The 20,016-nt window shown below is 43.6% G+C and overlaps 1 protein-coding gene across 2 annotated transcripts; it reads left to right on the plus strand.

The window, feature by feature from the left end:
• Positions 1–13,094: 13,094 nt before the first annotated feature.
• DRD1 (dopamine receptor D1) lies at positions 13,095–16,838 on the plus strand. Of its 2 annotated transcripts, XM_005211177.5 has the most exons (2): positions 13,095–13,178; positions 13,273–16,838. In XM_005211177.5, exon 2 carries the CDS (start codon positions 13,777–13,779, stop codon positions 15,115–15,117), a length of 1,341 nt encoding a protein of 446 aa, XP_005211234.1. In that variant the 5' UTR covers positions 13,095–13,178; positions 13,273–13,776; the 3' UTR covers positions 15,118–16,838.
• The last annotated feature ends 3,178 nt before the right edge of the window (positions 16,839–20,016 follow it).

The raw sequence follows: 20,016 nt of genomic DNA on the forward strand, positions 1-20,016 counted from the left end.
CCAAGTACTGCATTTTGGACTCTTTTGTCGACCATGATGGCTACTCCATTTCTTCTAAGGGATTCTTGGCCACAGTAGTAGATATAATGGTCATCTGATTTAAATTCACCCACTCCAGTCCATTTTAGTTTGCTGATTCCTAGAATGTCAACATTCACTCTTGTCATCTCCTGTTTGACCACTTTCAATTTGCCTTGATTCATGGACCTAACATTCCAGGTTCCTATGCAGTATTGCTCTTTACAGCATCAGACTTTACTTCCACCACCAGTCACATCCACAACTGGGTATTCTTTTTGCTTTGGCTCTGTCACTTCATTCTTTCTGGAGTTATTTCTCCACTGATCTCCAGTAGCTTATTGGGCACCTACCAACCTGGGGAGTTCATCTTTCAGTGTCCTATCTTTTTGCGTTTTCCTACTTTCCATGGGGTTTTCAAGGCAAGAACACTGAAGTGGTTTGCCATTCCCTTCTCCAGTGGACCACATTCTGTCAGACCTCTCCACCATGACCCGTCTGTCTTGGGTGGCCCTATATGGCTTGGCTCATAGTTTCATTGAGCTTGGTAAGATTTTTCTATTGTTAAGTTCTAATCCTGTTACCTTAAAATGTAAAGTATGGGAGTGGGTCTGGTAAAATTTTTATAAGCTTTTCTGTTTGTTGTTGCTGTTCCTTTGCTTGTAATTAGGAGGGTTTCCTTTGCAAAGCTGAAAATAACAGTGGTTTCTCTAGAATCGAATTGAATGAGGTGATGCCTACAGAAATCTAAGAGCCAATATAACATATAAGGAAGTATTACATGTTAAAGAAAGGGACAAGTGACATATAATACTTGCTACCATATCCAGTAGCGTCAGGTGGGAACATGGGAAGAGCAGTGAAAGGTTCTGCTCATCCCATTTCACAAGGTATCTGTGAAGATGAGAGACACATAACCTATGACTTAACAACTCAGGAAGACATATGCTGGGACGATGATTGGGAAGCTGGTTGCACTAACCGAATGAGAGATATTGAGACCTGGAATAGAATAGTAGTTTTGGAAAGAAAGAAAAGGGAGTCTCCATGAATCTCAGAAGAATAAAAAGGTGGGGATATGATTTTAAAGGTAGGAAAAAGCAAGTAAAGACCTCAGGTAATGTGTCGAGTCCCACTGTTGTACCTGGGGGAGTCAGATGTCTTTCACCAAGAGAAGAATCACAAGAGGAACAGAACAGAGGAAGATGGGGACACAGTTATGATGGCCTGGTGGGGATTCTGAGTAAGCAGTTGGTGACGCAGTAGTTCCAGAGAAGTAGGGGCTAGAACCTGAAGCCACACAGCTCATGGGTGGTGTGGAGAGGAAACCTTTTCACAAGGATCCCAGGATTCTGTCTGCAAGAGTGTTGACCATGCTCCTCCATGTTCCCTATGTCTTCCAAATTGGAGCCACTGAGCTATGTGGGGGCTTCTGCCTCTAGTTTCTCTATTCCATGAACACAAGTCCTGCTAGTTATTCTTGAGATCCACCCCGAAGCCTCTAAATCAAAGCATATTGATTGACCTTAAAATTGCTCAGGTTTCCAAAGCAGGGGTGGGCCCTCTTCTTTATATTTCTTCCATCTTCCAACTTCCTCTTTCATCATTCCCCACCCCCTCTCCCATTGCCATCACATCACATATACTGTGTTCTCTTTCTCAAACATACCTTTCCCTCACTTCATCTGGATTTTTTCCTTTCTTTCTTTTAAGAGCAGATCAAGTGTTGCCTCCTCTGGGGAGTCTCCCCTGGTCCCTGTATGTACCTTCCTGAAGCTGGAAAAGCTGCTTTGACTCTTTGGTGTGTGTGTGCTTCCTCAGCTGTGTCCAACTCTTTGCAATTGCATGGACTGCAGCCCACCAGGCTCATTTGTCCATGGAATTTTCCAGACAAGAATACTGGAGTGGGTTGCCATTTCATACTCGTGAATTCTTTTGTGAATTGAGGGATGCTCTCTGGAGTCCTCTAATCATGCATTGTCCCATAGGCCCAACAGACAAATTAGCTTCTTTTGAGTCTTCACAGAGCGTTGATTTACAAAAGCCTGCTTCGGCATTTTCTCTGCAAAGCCTCTCCCTTGGGCCTTGTATTTTCTGTAAATGGCCTAAAGAAGACTCTTTAAGGTGACTTAAATAGATTCTGTATTTACATAGTATAAACAACTTTTCTGAATGAGCCCATCTTTTATCTTAGCTTAGATTATGGTTTGTCAGTAAGAACATCCTTTCTTTCAACAAAGTTGAAACTCAGGGCAATTTGTTATAAAAAGCTGGGCATGATTTAGTGCAGGAATATTAATGCTATGAGGACAGGGGTGTTTTCTTTGTATGGTGCTGTGGCCTCAGCATCTAGAAAGGCACCTGGCCAATAACAGGTACTCAATAAATATTTACAGAACGCATGATGCCATTTGTTACCATTCCATTTCTTCTCAGAGAATTAACTCTGTCCACAACCCCAGAAGGCCAGACTGGGCCAAACTGACTCCAAGTATCTCTCAAAACTGAGGGATTTAGATGGGGGAAGAGGGAAAACACTGGAGTCATAACACAGGTGAGCCAGGGCTAGATCTGGTGCTTGTGGCAGCCCAGAGCCATGGGCCAGGAGCAGTTTGGAGGTGCAAAGAAAACCAGAAGAAAATCAGTATTATTGTACTAATCTTTGTTTCCAATCCCAATTTCCTTTGTTGGCTTAGATTCCTTTGCCTTTTTTAGACTTAAAATTTTAAAAGCTGAGATTTCTATTTCCAGACAGGAGTAATAGAGACTGGATAGATCCTCCTATCTGAAACAAGCAATAAATTGGGCAGAATGTATGAAACAATGGTTTTTAAGATATGGGATACCATACAATAAAGGATGGTGATCCTTCAGAGATGGGAACCAAATGAAGTGAGACTTATAGCTGTCCCAGCTTATTGACTCAAGAGAATTTCCAGGTCATGGTGAGGGGAAGGGTAGCACAGATGGAGTCTGGTGGACTCCTAGAATTGAAGAGACATCATTTAGAGTCCGGGGACATCAAGGCAGCTGGAGAATAAAGTACTGCAAAGAGAGACCTGGAGAGACAGACAGACAGACAGATAGGGAACTCCAGAGGCCTTTAGCATCCCTTAGAGTATTTGGAGAAGGCAATGGCAACCCACTCCAGTACTCTTGCCTGGAAAATCCCATGGACGGAGGAGCCTGGTGGGCTTCAGTCCATGGGGTCGCTAACAGTTGGACACGACTGAGCAACTTCACTTTACTTTCACTTTCATGCATTGGGGAAGGAAATGGCAACCCACTCCAGTATTCTTGCCTGGAGAATCTCAGGGACAGGGGAGCCTGGTGGGCTGCCGTCTATGAGGTCGCACAGAGTCGGACACGACTGAAGTGACTTAGCAGTAGCAGAGTATTCACAGGAAACTCATCAGTGCAGTAAGTCCCCTACATATGAACCATTAAGTAGAAAACTTTCAAAAATGTAAATGTGTGTTTGCATGTCCAGTCATGTAAGGCGTGAATGAAAGTGCAGCTTGCCCTCCATCTCCTATTGCTGACAATCCTTCAGTCTTGCCATCTCCCACCTCCCCTCCCTCCTCCAGTCAGTAATTCTTCTTGCCTGTTCACTTGATGCCAGCCCTTGTATGCCAGCTGTTTTACCATGTTGTTGTTGCTCAGTCATGTCTGACTCTTTGCAACCTCAGGGACTGCAACATGCTGGGCCTCCCTGTCCCTCACCATCTCCCAAAGTTTGCCCAAGTTCATGTCCATTGAATCGGTGATGCCATCTAGCCATCTCATTCTCTGACACCCTTTTTTCCTTCTGCCCTCAATCTTTCCCAGCATCAGGGACTTTTCCAATGAGCCCTCTGTTCACATCAGATGACCAAAATACTGAAGCTTCAGCGTCAGCATTAATTCTTCCAATGAGTATTCAGGGTTGATTTCCCTGAAGATTGACTGGTTTGATCTTGCTGTCCAAGGGACTCTCAGGAGTCTTCTCCAGCACTACAGTTTGAAAGCATCAATTCTTTCGTGCTCTACTTTCTTTACAGTCCAGCTCTCACAACTGTACCTGACCACTGGGAAGGCCATAGCCTTGATGATACAGACCTTTGTCAGCAGAGTAATGTCACTGTTTTTCAACATACTTTCTAGGTTTCTCATCGCTTTCCTGCCAAGAAGCAATTGTCTTCTGATTTCATGTCTGCAGCCACCATCCACAGTGATTTTAGAGCTCAAGAAGAGGAAATCTGTCACTACTTCCACCTTTTCCCCTTCTATTTGCCATGAAATAATGGGGCTGGATGCCATGATCTTAGTTTTTTTGTTTTTTTTTTTTAATATTTAGTTTTAAGTTGGCTCTTTCACTCTCCTCCTTCACCCTCATGAAGAGGCTCTTTAGTTCCTCTTCACTTTCTGCCATCAGAGTGGTATCATCCACATATCTAAGGTTGTTGATGTTTCTCCTGCCTATCTTGATTTAAGCTTGTAACTCATCCAGCCCAGCATTTCTCATGATGTGCTCAGCCTATAGGTTAAACAGGGCTGCAGCGGACTGCTCAATTCTTTCTCAATTTTGAACCAATCAGCTGTTCCGTAAGGTTCTAATTGTTGCTTCTTGACCTGCATACAGGTTTCACAGAAACAGGTTAGATGTTCTGGTATTCCCATCTCTTTAAGAGCTTTCCATAGTTTGTTATGATCCACACAGTCAAAGGCTTTAGCACAGTCAATGGAAGAGAGGTAGATGTTTTTCTGGAATTCCCTTGCTTTCTTTATGATCCAGTGAATGTTGGCAACTTGATTTCTGGTTCCTCTTCTTTTCCTAAACCCAGCTTGGACATACTTTTCAAGGTTCTGTACTATAAGATTAAAAACGTTTTCTTGTGTATTATTTTTGTGGAAAGTATTACAAACCTATTCCAGTATGGTACTATATAACCAATAGTGTTAGTTGGGTACCTAGGCTAAGTACTTTGGACTTATGAGCAAATTGGACTTACTAACAAGCTCTCAAAATGGAACTTGTTTGTATGTAGAGAATTTACTGTATATGATGTGAGGATATGGGAGTGTGGAGATTATATTACAGGGAACTCACACAGGACCAGGAACAAGGTTTGTTGCCACCAGCCAGATTGGAAAACCTCATAACTCACACGGCACTGGAGAGAGCACACAGGAGAATCTTGCCCCAGTCAAGGAAGACAATTAGTCCCAGACTAAACACTGCTCTCGTTCAACCTAAACAGACCACCACAAAAGCCATACCTGGAAAGATCACACTGTTTTTAAGAAATTTAAATGTGTTCTAAAAACGAAATTCAAGAATATTTGTAGGAATATAGAAAGATCCAGTACCCCAAAGATAAAATTCACAGTGTATGGAATCCAGTCAAAAGTTGCTAAGCATGAAAAGAACTGGAAAAGTGAAACTCATAATAAGAAGTAAAAGCAATCAGTTGAACTGATGCAGAGATTGGAATTAGTGAAGAGGAACAGTAAAACACTTATTATAAATATATGTCATACATTCAGAATGTTAAGTAGAGACATAGAAGATGTAAAAAAGACACAAAAAGAACTTCAAGAGAAGAAAGCTACAAATGATGAGATGGTAAATTCATAATATGGGATTAAGAACAGATTAGACAGTGAAAAATAAATATATTAGTGAACTCAAAATATAGCAACAGAAAATGTTCAAAATGAAAATGCAGAGAAAAGAGAGTAAATAAAATAGAATAAGCATCAGTGAGTCGTAGGCCAATCCCAAGCAGTCTAACACACATATGATTGAAGAACCTGAAACAAAGGGGAAACAGATAAAAATTTGAAAAATTAAGGGCCAAAATTTTCCAAATTTGACAAAAACTATAAACCCACACACATTTAAATTGATCAAAATCAATAATAAAGAAAAAAAATCTTAAAAGTAGGCAGGGGACAAAAGATATGTTCCATACGGAAGGACAAAGGTGAAGCTGACATCAGATTTCTCACTGAAAACAATGCAAATAAAACAACAGTGGACCAACCTTTTAAAACACAAAAAGGAAAAACCTGTCAATCCAGAATCCTCTCCCTAGCAGGCCATCTTTCAGAAATGAAGGCAAAAGAAAGACGTTTCAGGGATATAGAAGTTGAAAGAATCAATCCCAGAAGATCTGTGTAGTAAGAAAAGTTAAAGTTCATCCTTCAATCAGAAAGATGACACCAGATGAAACTATGGATCTAGTTTCAGAAGAATGAAGAGCATCAGAAGAGACATATATGTTCAGTTCAGTTCAGTTCAATAGCTCAGTCATGTCGGACTCTTCACGAGGCCTCCCTGTCCATCACTAACTCCCGGAGTTCACCCAAACTCATGTGTGTTGAGTCGGTGATGCCATCCAGCCATCTCATCCTCTGTCGTCCCCTTCTCCTCCTGCCCCCAATCCCTACCAGCGCCAGAGTCTTTTCCATTGAGTCAACTCTTCTCATGAGGTGGCCAAAGTACTGGAGTTTCAGCTTTAGCATCAGTCCTTCCAAAGAACACCCAGGACTGATCTCCTTTACGATGGACTGGTTGGATCTCCTTGCAGTCCAAGGGACTCTCAAGAGTCTTCTCCAACATCACAGTTCAAAAGCATCAATTCTTTGGCACTCAGCTTTCTTCACAGTCCAACTCTCACATCCATACATGACCACTGGAAAAACCATAGCCTTGACTAGATGGACCTTTGTTGGCAAAGTAATGTCTCTGCTTTTGAATATGCTATCTAGGTTGGTCATAACTTTCCTTCCATGGAGTAAGCGTCTTTTAATTTCATGGCTGCATTACTATGCCGTAAATACATAATAGTTCTTTCCTATTTAATATCTTTATAAGATGACTGACTATTTAAAAATTATTTTATTGAAGTATAGTTGACTTACAATATTGTGTTAATTCTGCTGTACAGCAAAGGGATTCAGTTATATGTGTGGATGTACATTCTTTTTCACTATAGTTTATCACTGCTGCTGCTGCTAAGTTGCTTTAATGGTGTCTGAATCTGTGCGACCCCATAGACGGCAGCCCACCTGGCTCCCCCATCCCTGGGATTCTCCAGGCAAGAACACTGGAGTGGGTTGCCATTTCCTTCTCCAGTGTATGAAAGTGAAAAGTGAAAGTGAAGTTGCTCAGTCGTGTCCAACTCTTCGTGACCCCATGGACTGCAGCCCACCAGGCTCCTCTGTCCATGGGATTTTCCAGGCAAGAGTACTGGAGTGGCAGTTTATCCCAGGATACTAATATAGTTCCCAGTGCTATACAGTGAAATGTTGCTGTTTATCCATTCTATATATAACAGTTCGTTTTTGCTAACCCTGAACTTCCAATCCCCACCTCCTAACCGTCCTGGCAACCACAAGTTTTTCTCTCTTATCTGTGAGTCTGTTTCTGTTGCATAGATAAGGTCATTTGTGTCATACTTTACATTATGTTAAAATGATATCATATGATATTTGTCTTTCTCTATCTGACTTACTTAAATTAGTATGATAATCTCTAGGTCCATCCATGTTGCTGTAAATAGTATTATTTTATTCTTTTTCATGACTAAGTAGTGTCCTTTGGGTATTTATATATCACATCTTCTTTATCCATTCATCCGTCAGTGGACATTTAGGTTGGTTCCATGTCTTGGATATTGTTAACAGTGCTGCCGATAACTGACTATTTAAAGAAAAATTACAATGATGTATTCTGGGATTTATATCATTATAGAAGTAAAATATATGACAAAACAGCACAAAGATTGAAAGGAAAGACATAGAAAAATACTACTGTGAATTTCTTAACTATACAAACAATGGTGCATTTCACTTGAAGACAGTCTATGAAAAAGATGTATAAGACATAACGTGTCTTTCACAGATCTATAAAATATCATACATATGTCTGATAGAAGATATATATAGGCGTACTGCAGTGCTACTGTGGGTCTATTTCCAGACCACCACAATTAAGTGAATATCACAAATAAAATGTGTCACACAAATTTTTTGATTTCCCAGTACATACACAGTTGTGTTTTACACTATACTGTAGTCTACCAAGTGTGCAATAGCATTATATATTAAAAAGCGCTGTACATACCTTAAGAAAATACTTGATTGCTAAAAAATGGTAACCATCACCTGAGCTTTCAGCAAGTTGTAGCAGGAACACCAAAGCTCACTGATCACCATAACAAATATAAATTAATGAAAAACTTTGAAATGTTATAAGAATTGCCAAAATGTGACAGAAACACACAAAGCGATCAAGCACTGTTGGAAAAAGGGCACTGACAGATTTGCTCAGAGTTGCCACAGACCCTCAATTTGTAAAACACACAATATCTGTGAAACACAGTAAAGCCGTTATGTCTGTAACTACATCTTACACATCGTCTCATGTATATGATGTGAACCCTAAAGCATGAAAATAGCACGAAAATATCAAAACAAAGGATTATAGACAATAAGGCAATGAAGGAGATAAAAAGAAATCATAAAAACGACTCAGAGAAGCCTACAGAAGTCAGACAACAAAGAGCAAAGGCAACCAAGAAAGACCCAACAGTAACACACACACAGTATGTGAGATGGACTACCTCGCAAACTCCACCCAACGTGGTACTTGTGGATTTAAAATTTTTAATAGTGTTGATTTTTGAATCATATAATAAGCTATAGGAGAAGAAATTTCAACATGGGATCAGGAATTTTCAGAGAAGTTGTATTTATGATGTAAAACAAGCATTCTAGCTATTTAGTCAAGGTCAGCCAACCTTTATCTCTTCTCACCAACATTATAAGCAATCACTTTAGGGTATTAAATTAGCTAATATCCTATTAGCTAATTTAAGTTAAATTAAATATAAATTAAATATTAAATTTAAATTAAATTAAATATAATTTAAATTAATATCCTATTAGCTAATTTAAATTAATTAAATTAGCTAATATCCTATTAGCTAATATCCTAAAGCCTCCCAAATATTTCATTTGTTATACTTGACAGATCAGTTGTTTTATTTCGTCTTTTATGAGCTTAAGCTCCCCTATGATAGCGTGCCTTCTGCATTCATTTACTTTTACAAATGCCAAATAAAAATTTATTGAAAAGCAACATTTTAACTTCCCCCTCCCTGCAGTGCATAAATCATGGTAGTGCTTAAAAGACATGCCAATTTGGGAAACAAAGGTGCTTTTGTGCTGAGGTTTACATTCCCAGCACGATCTAATGCTAATACCTGCTTGCATTTATATTCGGTTCCTGATGTTTGTGGGGGAGATTTTTATAGAACAAAACGGAAGATTTTGTTTCACCTTGGCTTCGGGAGAGAAAACATGGGGGAAAAAAACCCAAACCTGATCCCTGTGTTGGAAGATCCTCCCAAGAGAAGGGAATGGCTACCCACTCCAATATTCTTGCCTGGAGAATTCCGAGGACAGAGGAGACGGGCGGGCTACAGTCCATGGGGTCACAAAGAGTCAGACACGACCGAGCAACTAACATGCTCACTTTCTAGCCAAACTGTAAGTTCCTCTGAAATTCACACTCTCTGCAAAGTGGAAAAAACCCTGAGATTTAAGTTACACTTTCCTTTCTCCTGCTCCATTAGCAATGATGTTCAAAAATCAATAACCTACGTTTGCCAGAAAGAGACCTCAGGAGTTCGTCTTGGAATCGTAAGAAATTGTCCAACTCTTTCGTTTTTTGGGTGACAGGAAACAAAATTATCCCGTTAGGTATTCACAGAGTCTTCCCTCCTCTAGTTGCATTCCTGAGTCTTTTCGGGGCGGGGGGTATATGTTATGGGTAAGGAGAAAATTGGAGGTCCAGACAGTAAAAATGGCAGAAGTTTTCTCTTAGAAGATATACTTCTCAAGCTGTACAATACGTAGATTTGATAACCTAGACTTTTCAGGTGAATGTGTTGAGAGAAAAAGACACAGGTCAGTGTGGGATAGCTTGGAAAGAATTTAGGGAATTTTTCAAGCAAAGAAAAGAAAGCTTTGTGTGTGTGTGTGGTTGTTGTTGAGCAGCTGCTGAGCTTGAGAGAAGGAGGATATGAAGTGTGATGTGAAAGTCATTTCCCTCCAACGGAGGTTTTGGTTCATATTTAAATTTCAGTTCAAATACTTTTCATCTGTTGAACTGTTGTTTCATTGAATGTGATGCCACTGGAGATCAGACTGGTTGCCACTGGGCTCTGATCTAAACAGCAGCGGGAAGTGCCAGGGTTATTGACTCTGGGAGGCTTGGACGCTGGGTGTATTTCTCAGGGGAATCACTAGAAATTTACACCTCACACTGGCCTTGTCCTGACCTCCAGGCCCTGTTACTTTTATCTTGTAGCGTGTTCTCATGGAGTTTCTTCTCAGATGAAAAATCCCGGGTCAACTCCTTCCTCCAGTTCAATCCTGTTCATGAGTGCTCAGTCACTACAATCTGCCTTTTATTCTCCAGAAAAGGATTCCCCGCTTCCTGCCTTTAAGGTTATTGCTGAATTTTCCCTACCTGTGTGTTTCTGGGTAATCGCAGTGGAAACACTCCAGGGTGGGTGGGCAGAATGTGGGGAGTTCATGGGTAGAATGTTCAGGCTGACATGGCTATCTTCAACCAGAAGCATATCCTTTTACTTGTTAGGAAAAGGAAGAGAAAGATGCAATACAGCCAGGAAGTTTGGGAAATGACTACTTTAAGGAAAATGGTCTGAAAGTATTATGCTAAGCATGGCTTTAAGACTCTGCAAGCATGTGGTTCTTTGGGCAGGTTTGTGGCAAAGCTTGCATCTGTGACCATGACTCATGCCCCATGTCCCACTGTGTGGGACAGTAAAGGTGAGGATGGGAGAACAGCTGGGTATGGGAGCGAAGGAGGGTCTGCCGTCTGTAATGCGGTTCTTTCATTGAAAACCAAGGTGCAGCTTGTACTGGCTAATTGAATGGAATTATTATTTAGAGTCAGGGTTTTTACCAAGAAAATTGTGGCTTTCAATGTGGGGTGAGGTTCTCAGTGAAATAAGACTATAGATTTTCTAATGAGCCCCCAGGGTTTCCTACCAGGAAAGGGAACTGACTGGGTCCTAGGCTCCGTGCCAAGCCCTCAACAAACATCATCTCCTTGAATATTTAGAACAAACCTTTTATGCCGTCACTATTTTATAGAGGAAGAAAGCAAGCTCGGAGAGGGGAGAGGGCATATATGACCGGCGGTGGCAGGGTAGGGACAGGAAGCCCGGCAGTCTGACATGGAAACTACTCGCTTATCTTCCCTACTCTTAGGAAGGCACAGCAAGGCACTGCAATGTCACCATTTACATAAAGGTAATTTCTGCCTTTTAGTTGTGAAGTCTGTTCCCTGAGATTTTGTCCAGGACAGCAGGGGAGGGGCTCAGAGGCAGTCATCTCCAGGCTCCCTTGCTTCCATCCTGTCCTTTCCTTAAATAAGCTTTGTGGGTAATTATGTAGTTCGTGGAATCCCAGACTAGACTCAGAGTTCCCAGAAGGCAGTGATGTGTAGGTGAAAATAACACGAAGGTGGGAGTCAGGCAGCTGGCACACCCTCAGCAACCCTGTAACTTTGGGTACATTTTTGAACCTGATTTTCCACTTGGGCAGAATGGAGATGAGGAAGTTTAAGAGGAGGGATATTTTTTTTTAAGGGGTGGGCGACATATGGCGTGTGTCTGGGACCCAGAGTCTGTTCAGTAAATGCCAGATCTCTCTGGTTTACTCTTTGGGAGAAGAGCTTGCATCTTGCTTATCCTGTTGCTCTTGGTACATGCAGTAAGCGCTCTGGAAAATATTGTACATTGGCTCAAGGAATGAAGTGCCAGCAAAAGAAAATTTTCACCCTTGTCAGTTTTTAGGGATTTAAAGCAGAGAACTCCACCCCCTTTCCCAGGTTCTGGCAGTCATGGTCGAGTAAGTGTGGGTCCAGGCGCGGCGAGGCTGGGGTCTGAGAGGGCGCAGTCGGGGCGCTGGAAGCCAAAACGGCCGGCAGAGGGCGCCCCGGGCCCGCTGAAAGCGTGGCGCTGGGCTTGCAGCGCTCGCCGAGCGCCGGGCAAAGGCTGCAGTCCGGCGTTGACCACAGCCGTGGACGCGCGCGCTACCCAAGCTGGGCGCCAGGTGAGCGCCCTCGGGGCGCAATGGAGCGCACCCGCCCAGGCGCGCTCCTGCGCGGAGCCCTCCCGGCGACCGGTGAGTACAGGCGCTCGCGGGGCACGTTTCATCCCAGTTGAGGGGCCCTTGGAGGCAGCGCCTGTCGGAGCCGGGCTGTTCTGGAGGTTGATGTGCGTGGAAGAGTGAGCCGGCTCCCAGCTTGCGTTTGGTCATGAGAAGGGCATGGGGTTGACCCCCGCAGGCGCTGGATGGCGCGCGGAGCTTTGCTTCCTGGAGACTCGGGCTTGCTTGAGGCTTTCACTTAGGGGTCTTTTCTCACGGGCCCCTGTCCCGGTGCCGTCCCGGGTTCCGGGGGCCCGGGGTTTGGCGGGGTAACCCGGGACGGGCAAGCACTCAGCTGGGCTCCCCCCACCCCTTTCGCCCGCGGCACCAGCCGGGCGAACCACGTGCGGCTGTCGCCCGCAACTCTTGCCTGTCAAGCGAGGCCCGCCTCCGGGGCAGGGGAGGGGACGCGGGGGCGGGGTGGGCTGTGCCCCGAGGGAATCCGGCCGGCCCGGGCGCCCTCCGGTACAAGCTCGGCTCTCTTTGCCTCGTGTGCCCACGGGCTCCCGGGAGGAAGCGGGCAGTTTCGCGGGAAGGCGCAGGGCTCATCCCCGAGGGGCCAGAGGCAGCTCGAGGGGTGCCCGGGCGCTCGGCCCCGGGAGAAAGGTAGCTGCCCAGGTGAGTAGTACTGGGGGTGCCCTCTCTCCGAGAGCCTGGAAGCCCTTTCCCGGGGTCTCGTCCGCTTTGAACCGCCTCCAGCCATTCGAGGCAGTGGGGGGCAACGCCAGCTCTCTGTAGACCTGGCCCGGGATCCTTGTCCCAAACCTGCTCCTGCGATTTTTGCGCATCGGTCACGGAACCCAAGCTGCGCGCGCAGGGCAGGACTCAGGCGCGCCTCCTGGGTGCCCTGGCGCGGCATCGCCTCCGAAGACTGCTCTCCGAGCTCCAGGAGCTCCCGGGGGCTTGGAGAGAGACAACCCCAAGGCAAGGTAGGTGGCTCAGAGGGAGCTGGGTTGGGCTTGACAGTGAAGATGCGATCTGCTCCTTTCGGCAAACGACCTTTGCTTTCTCTTTGCTTTCTAGGGCTTTAGGGGAGCTGCTGCAGAGCCCGGGGCTTGGAGGAGCGGGGCATGTATTTTAAGCTGCGCCTCAGAGGGGAGAATTATCTGTCACCACCAGAGAGGCCACAGACCCGGAATGTGACGACAGTTGACTAGCTCGGTAGAGGCCTGAGAGTCTCTGGCTTGACAGCTTAGAATATGCTAAATAACCAGGGCTTTCCAGGAGGCATTGAAGGGTCATCTTGTCCCCACGACAGTGACCTGGAGCAAGGAAGTCAGAAGACAGTTGTAGAGAGCAAGAGGGACCTTCCAAGGGGCTGACTCGGACTGCCATGGGCAGGCTCCTGCCACTCTGTTGTTGCAGCCGTCTGGTGGAATGCTGGTGAGGACCTCCACCCAGGAGAGCAAGTGGGGCTGGGCAAGGGGCTGCGTGGCCCGTGAGGACTCCTGCAGGTCTGACCGATCCCCAATCCCTGCTTAGGAACTTGGGGGTGTCCGAGCCCCCTCTGTGCTCACCCTCAGGAAGATGAGGACTCTCAACACGTCTACCATGGAAGGCACCGGGCTGGTGGCGGAGAGGGACTTCTCCTTCCGCATTCTCACAGCCTGTTTCCTGTCGCTGCTTATCCTGTCCACCCTCCTGGGGAACACGCTGGTCTGTGCCGCCGTGATCAGGTTCCGCCACCTGCGATCCAAGGTGACCAACTTCTTCGTCATCTCCTTGGCTGTATCGGATCTCTTGGTGGCCGTCTTGGTCATGCCCTGGAAAGCAGTGGCCGAGATCGCTGGCTTCTGGCCCTTCGGGTCCTTCTGTAACATCTGGGTGGCCTTTGACATCATGTGCTCCACCGCATCCATCCTCAATCTCTGTGTGATCAGTGTGGACAGGTATTGGGCCATCTCTAGCCCCTTCCGGTATGAGAGGAAGATGACCCCCAAGGCAGCCTTCATTCTGATCAGTGTGGCATGGACTTTGTCGGTTCTTATCTCCTTCATCCCCGTGCAGCTCAGCTGGCACAAGGCGAAACCCACAGGTCCCTCTGAGGGGAATGCCACTTCCCTGGGCAAGACCATCAACAACTGTGACTCCAGCTTGAGCAGGACATATGCCATTTCATCCTCTCTAATAAGCTTTTACATCCCTGTGGCCATCATGATTGTCACCTACACCAGGATCTACAGGATCGCCCAGAAACAAATACGGCGTATCTCAGCCTTGGAGAGGGCAGCAGTCCATGCCAAGAACTGCCAGACCACTACAGGTAATGGAAACCCCATGGAGTGTTCTCAACCAGAAAGCTCCTTTAAGATGTCCTTCAAAAGAGAGACTAAAGTTCTGAAGACTCTGTCAGTGATCATGGGGGTGTTCGTGTGCTGCTGGCTCCCTTTCTTCATCTTGAACTGCATGGTGCCCTTCTGTGGGTCTGGAGAGACCAAGCCCTTCTGCATCGATTCCATCACCTTTGACGTGTTTGTGTGGTTTGGGTGGGCTAATTCCTCCTTGAACCCCATCATTTATGCCTTTAATGCTGATTTTCGGAAGGCATTTTCCACCCTCTTAGGATGCTACAGGCTTTGCCCGACGACGAATAATGCCATAGAGACGGTTAGCATCAATAACAATGGGGCTGTGGTGTTTTCCAGCCATCACGAGCCTCGGGGTTCCATCTCCAAGGACTGCAATGTGGTGTATCTGATCCCACACGCTGTGGGCTCCTCTGAGGGCCTGAAGAAGGAGGAGGCGGTGGGAATAGCCAAGCCCTTGGAGAAGCTGTCCCCAGCCCTGTCTGTCATTTTGGACTATGACACTGACGTCTCTCTTGAGAAGATCCAGCCCATCACACAAAACGGGCAGCACCCGACCTGAGCCCTGGGGCGAATCCTGCCAGTCACGCTCGTCCCAAAAGCTGCAAGAGTTTTCTCTGAGGCTCGTGGTGAGAAAACTAAGGCGTGCTGAGACTCGAGATGTCGGGCGAGCTCTCCCCTGCTGCTTCCCCTCAACACACAGCTATCTACACTTTAATCTGCGTTCCAGTGTGTTTTCTGTGGTGTTCATAGTGAATCAGGAGGGACACAGGTGAAGCGAATGTTCACAAGGGACCTGTCTTTGGCTCCAAAGTTATTTTTAGAAACTGATTCTTAGGACTTTAAAATAGGGCAAAGAATCAACAATGAACAGCTTCGCTTTAAAATTGAAGCTTTCCAGGAAGGAAATGAGAAGGGTTGAGTTTGCTGTGTACAAACAGGTGCTAACACTGGTCCAAGCAAAGTTTTCAGATTGTAAAGGTAGGTGCATGCCTTTATAAATTATTCCTAAAAAAAAAAAAAAAAATTGAGCCTTACAGTAGGAATGGGACTTTTTTTCTCCCAGAATTGATGCTTAGTTGATATTGGTCTTATTTATTTATTGTATTATATGGATATTTTAAATTTATTATATTAAATCTATATTTATCATATTTAATAGGATGAGTTATCTGAGATCTTAAAATAGCATTTTGTTCATTTGACTAGCACTTTATAAGCCAATGAAACAAACACAGACTCTCTGAGAGCCTAAATGCTCATTTGTAACTTCCAGAAACGCAGCAAAGACGAACAGAAAATGAAGCTGTGACTGTTCCTTAAAATTTATTGGCACAGCTAAATAGGAGATGAGAATTGACAAATGCTGTGATAGCTTTATTCTCCTAAAAAGATTTTGAAAGATTTTAAAAAAGCATAGCCACTCTTGTGTTCAAAATTTTTTATGTGACAAAGACTTTCCCAGCAGAATGATTTGCAGTTCTGTAAATATCTGAAATAAAAGTCAGCTGAAGAAGAATCCAACTCGAAATTTATATTAGGTGGCAATAAAAAGTATATGCCATTTTGTATTTATGTAAAATAATTGGCCCTCTTTGTCTTTGCTCATATCCTGTGTCAGATAGCTTTTCTGAACCAGATAAATGACTGCCCTGGTTAGAGATGTGCAGTGAAGACAGTGAGTGTCCTTAACTCGTGTGTCACAAGAGTCTCACCCAGGGGCAAAGGTCAAGTCCTTCCTCTCCGTCTTACCAGCCAAGCTGCTCAGTGGGGCTATTTTGGTAATGCTTTAATCTGAACTTAGAATTGATTTCTTTTAAAAACTCTAACTGTTAATGGTATAAAACTAGCAGATAGTGCCTCGTTATCATCCTTGAGTAAGACAATTCTGTTGGCGGAAAAAACAGGAGCCCCTTTCTCCTTTCGTGTTAAGCACCCTAAAGCCATCAGCATCTCTTTTGACAAATGCTAGCCCTTTCTCTGTGCTTTGGCATCAAGTTCCTGTGTCATCACCTGGATTGTAAAAAGTATTCTGAGTCTCTGTTGCCAGATACTAATTCGTGTGGGGCATTTCAAGAGAATTTTTTGGAAATGTTTACAAAGTATTCTTGTGGATAAGTAATTGACTCAACATTCAGATGTAGTGGGTAACAAGGAAGATATCTACTGAAAACTATCTCCTGCATCAGGTCTGTGTTATTTATGCATTGTGAATGTTTTCTTAATTTTACTGCCTGTATGCTTTCTTACATATAATAAAATTATTTTGTGAACTCAAAACCACCCTGAATGTTGCATTTGTGCTACAGTAGTTAAGTGAGTTTTAAACACTAGAATATTTCAGATCTACACATAAGAAAACTTGGGCATTTTCAAGGATATGTTGCTTTTCTTTTTCTTTTTAGTGGTAGTCTCCTCTTATGTGTGGCATGTGTTACCTTTGGATACTTAAACAGAAAGTTGCTTTGGGCTATAAACTTTTCCTTCTGTCTCAAAAACATTCTCCCCCCTCCCCCCACCAAAAATTAAAAAAAAAAAAATACACTTCCTTCTTTGCTCAAGGAATTACTCTCCTTTTCATTTTACAGATTTAAAAGACTTTTAAAATCTCTATTTTTACTTTCTAAGAGTCTAGAGATTTTAAATAACATAAAAATTACAGAAAAGACTGGCTTGTTCTGTGTGGTCATGGACCTGTGACTTAATGGCAACCACTGTATGACTAGTATTTGTTTTAAGAGTACAATATAAGAATTTCTTTCTGGAGAAAATATACAGACTGTGATACTGGGCTTATTTAAAAGTCTTACACAAAACTTCCATTGATCCTGCTAAACCTGCTTAGATCATGTACTAACCTGGCTTTTTTTTTTTTTTCCTCTTAATCCCAAAGGAAAATGATTGAACAGCAGGTGATGTAAAAATTAAGGGTTAAGTTTATAATTTGAACATCACACAACAGATGGTGTCTTTTTAAATTCCATATTTGCCTTTCCTAGGCTTTGGCAGATAATGAACACATCTAGAATGAACTCACTCAAAGCATGATGCCTTTTCGTTCTGCTTCCTAACTTTCTGCACATTTTGATTCTTTGCAGCTTAATTTTGCTGTTTTGTAATTAGTAGTCCAGCAACATGAGCTGTGATGCCCAGGGTTGTTGTTGTCCAACCAATGAAACACGGCACAAAAGCTTTCACTGTGTATTTCATTGGCAGAATGAAAAATAAAGACTATTAAATACTCGTAAAATTTAGGACACTGTGGATGAGGCTGTACTTTGGGTTTCTGGCATGTGGGATGAATGGAGGGTATCTTATGAAATGTTCATTTGACAGACAAAATATTTCAGAGAATTTAATTTACAACCATAAAAGCAAATTTAAAATACGTCATTTTATTTCATTTAACTATCCTGATGAGCCTTCATAATACTAGATACATGTAAGACACTTTAGCAAGACAGAGACAGTTTAAAGAGGTGTTCTTTTTCCTTTCCATCTAAGAAGATGCCTTTCCTGTTCAGATAAATACAGAGCTTTTACTGGCAATAGAATAACAAGAAGTCTTAAGGAAGGGACACTGAGCCCTGGGCTCCAATTGGCAGATTTGGAGTTTATGCAGGAAAGTTGTTGATTTTCTTGGGATCTAAGCAAGTCATGGTCTCTGAGTCTCAGTTGTCTTGATCCATTAAATGGGAAGAACAAAACCTCTGCATTAACTTCTTCAGTGGAGGAGGTCATCTAAATAGCAAACCTGATAAATAGTCCAGTCTCAAGGACTTCCTGAACGCTGCACTCTCTGGCGGCTCCATCATGATTTCCCCCAGGCCTACACAGACAATCTCAGCTTGATTCTTCTACAGGCCAGGAGCCAGTCCACATGTGGGGGCCTGGAACGCAAAAAGCCCGGGCTTTGTTTTGGATAGACGTGGGTTCACATTGCAGCTGCCACTTTCAAACTGTGAGAGAGTAAGCAAAGGACTGTACCTCTCTGAGCCTGTTTGACTATTTGAGAAATGGAATTAAACACACAGATTCTTGTGAGGGTTGAAATGATGCTCGTGTTTTATAAGGGTCCTGAGGTCTGAAATCTTAAGCTCACCGCATCTTTGTAGGATCTCTGCTTGGAAGGGATTGATGACAATATTTATTGTATTCCTAATAATGGAGCTGCTATGCATTTGAATTTTTGCATGTTTGCTAAAGCAAATGGAAATACCTTTCAGAGTGCATGTGGTTTGGGATTCTCCCATTCTCTTTTGCTGTGGTTATCTGGTATTGCTGAAGCAAGTAGCTTTTTATATCAGCATGGTTAAGACAATTGCCTTAATTTTTTCCCACTAGATAGCTACTAAATAAACCTGTCCCTGGTGTTTTAGTTTATGAAATCTACTTAACCCTGCACAGTTTGCTTCAGGAATGATGACTTGATGGCTGGCCAGCTCTGGGCTGTTAAAACTGGGACGTACCTCACTGCTTGATCTGGTTACTGTGGTCATTTGAAGGAACTAACCCCGTGGATCATAAGACTGTAGCATTACGTGGATTAGGTGCACCTCTGTGGGTTTCTTTGCGATTTCCTGGATATAAACATGACATAATCAACCTGTCTCTTGTTTCGGAGGATTGAGGGGATGGTAAGAATTACCGCACCGAGAACCCCTCTAAGACCTTGTTACCAGGCCAATCTGGTCCTGTTGCCTTCTGTCATGTTAAGTAACCACCATGTAATGCACAGAATTAAAAAAAGCAGCATTTGGACTTGAGTCTGTTACATCATTCAAGATTTGGGAGTTGTAATTTAAATAGTATTAGAAGCTCAAAGAGTAATCTCTGGTTTAAAAGGGTTTAACTTTTTAATCACTAGGAGAAAATGGACAGAACCAGTTACAATTTTTCTCATGCTCATAGAATATATATTCTACCAGCTCTCAGACCAGGTAAATGCTTTCAGTCGTTGAAGAGGCTCTTCCCTGAGCTATGTCCATAGAAAGGAGCCTATCTAGGAGCTATGCCAGCAAAGTGAGAACTAGAGGGACTGAATTGTAGGGCAGAGTTTTCAATTTCACTAAGTAATTTTTAAAAGATAAGTAGTTTTGATAAACTACCTTATAACCCTTGAAAATAAGTTTTTTCATCTCTACAATATGTGGGTTAGAAGAGGTGATTTCTAAGATTTTTTTCTGGCTTGACAATATTAGATCTGTTACCGGTAAAATAGGAATATGATAGATTTTCCAAGTCTGTTCTCTTTGCTGCTGCTGCTAAGTCACTTCAGTCGTGTCCGACTCTGTGCGACCCCATAGACGGCAGCCCACCAGGCTCCCCCATCCTTGGGATTCTCCAGGCAAGAACACTGGAGTGGGGTGCCATTGCTTTCTCCAATGCATGAAAGTGAAAAGTCAAAGTAAAGTCGCTCAGTGGTGTCTGACCCTCAGCGACCCCATGGACTGCAGCCCAC

This window comes from Bos taurus, chromosome 10 (genome assembly GCF_002263795.3).
Source record: "Bos taurus isolate L1 Dominette 01449 registration number 42190680 breed Hereford chromosome 10, ARS-UCD2.0, whole genome shotgun sequence".
NCBI lineage: Eukaryota > Metazoa > Chordata > Mammalia > Artiodactyla > Bovidae > Bos > Bos taurus.

Excerpts from the sequence above, each read along its gene's own strand:
- DRD1 (XM_005211177.5), top strand. The coding sequence starts at position 13,777 with ATGAGGACTCTCAACACGTCTACCATGGAAGGCACCGGGCTGGTGGCG.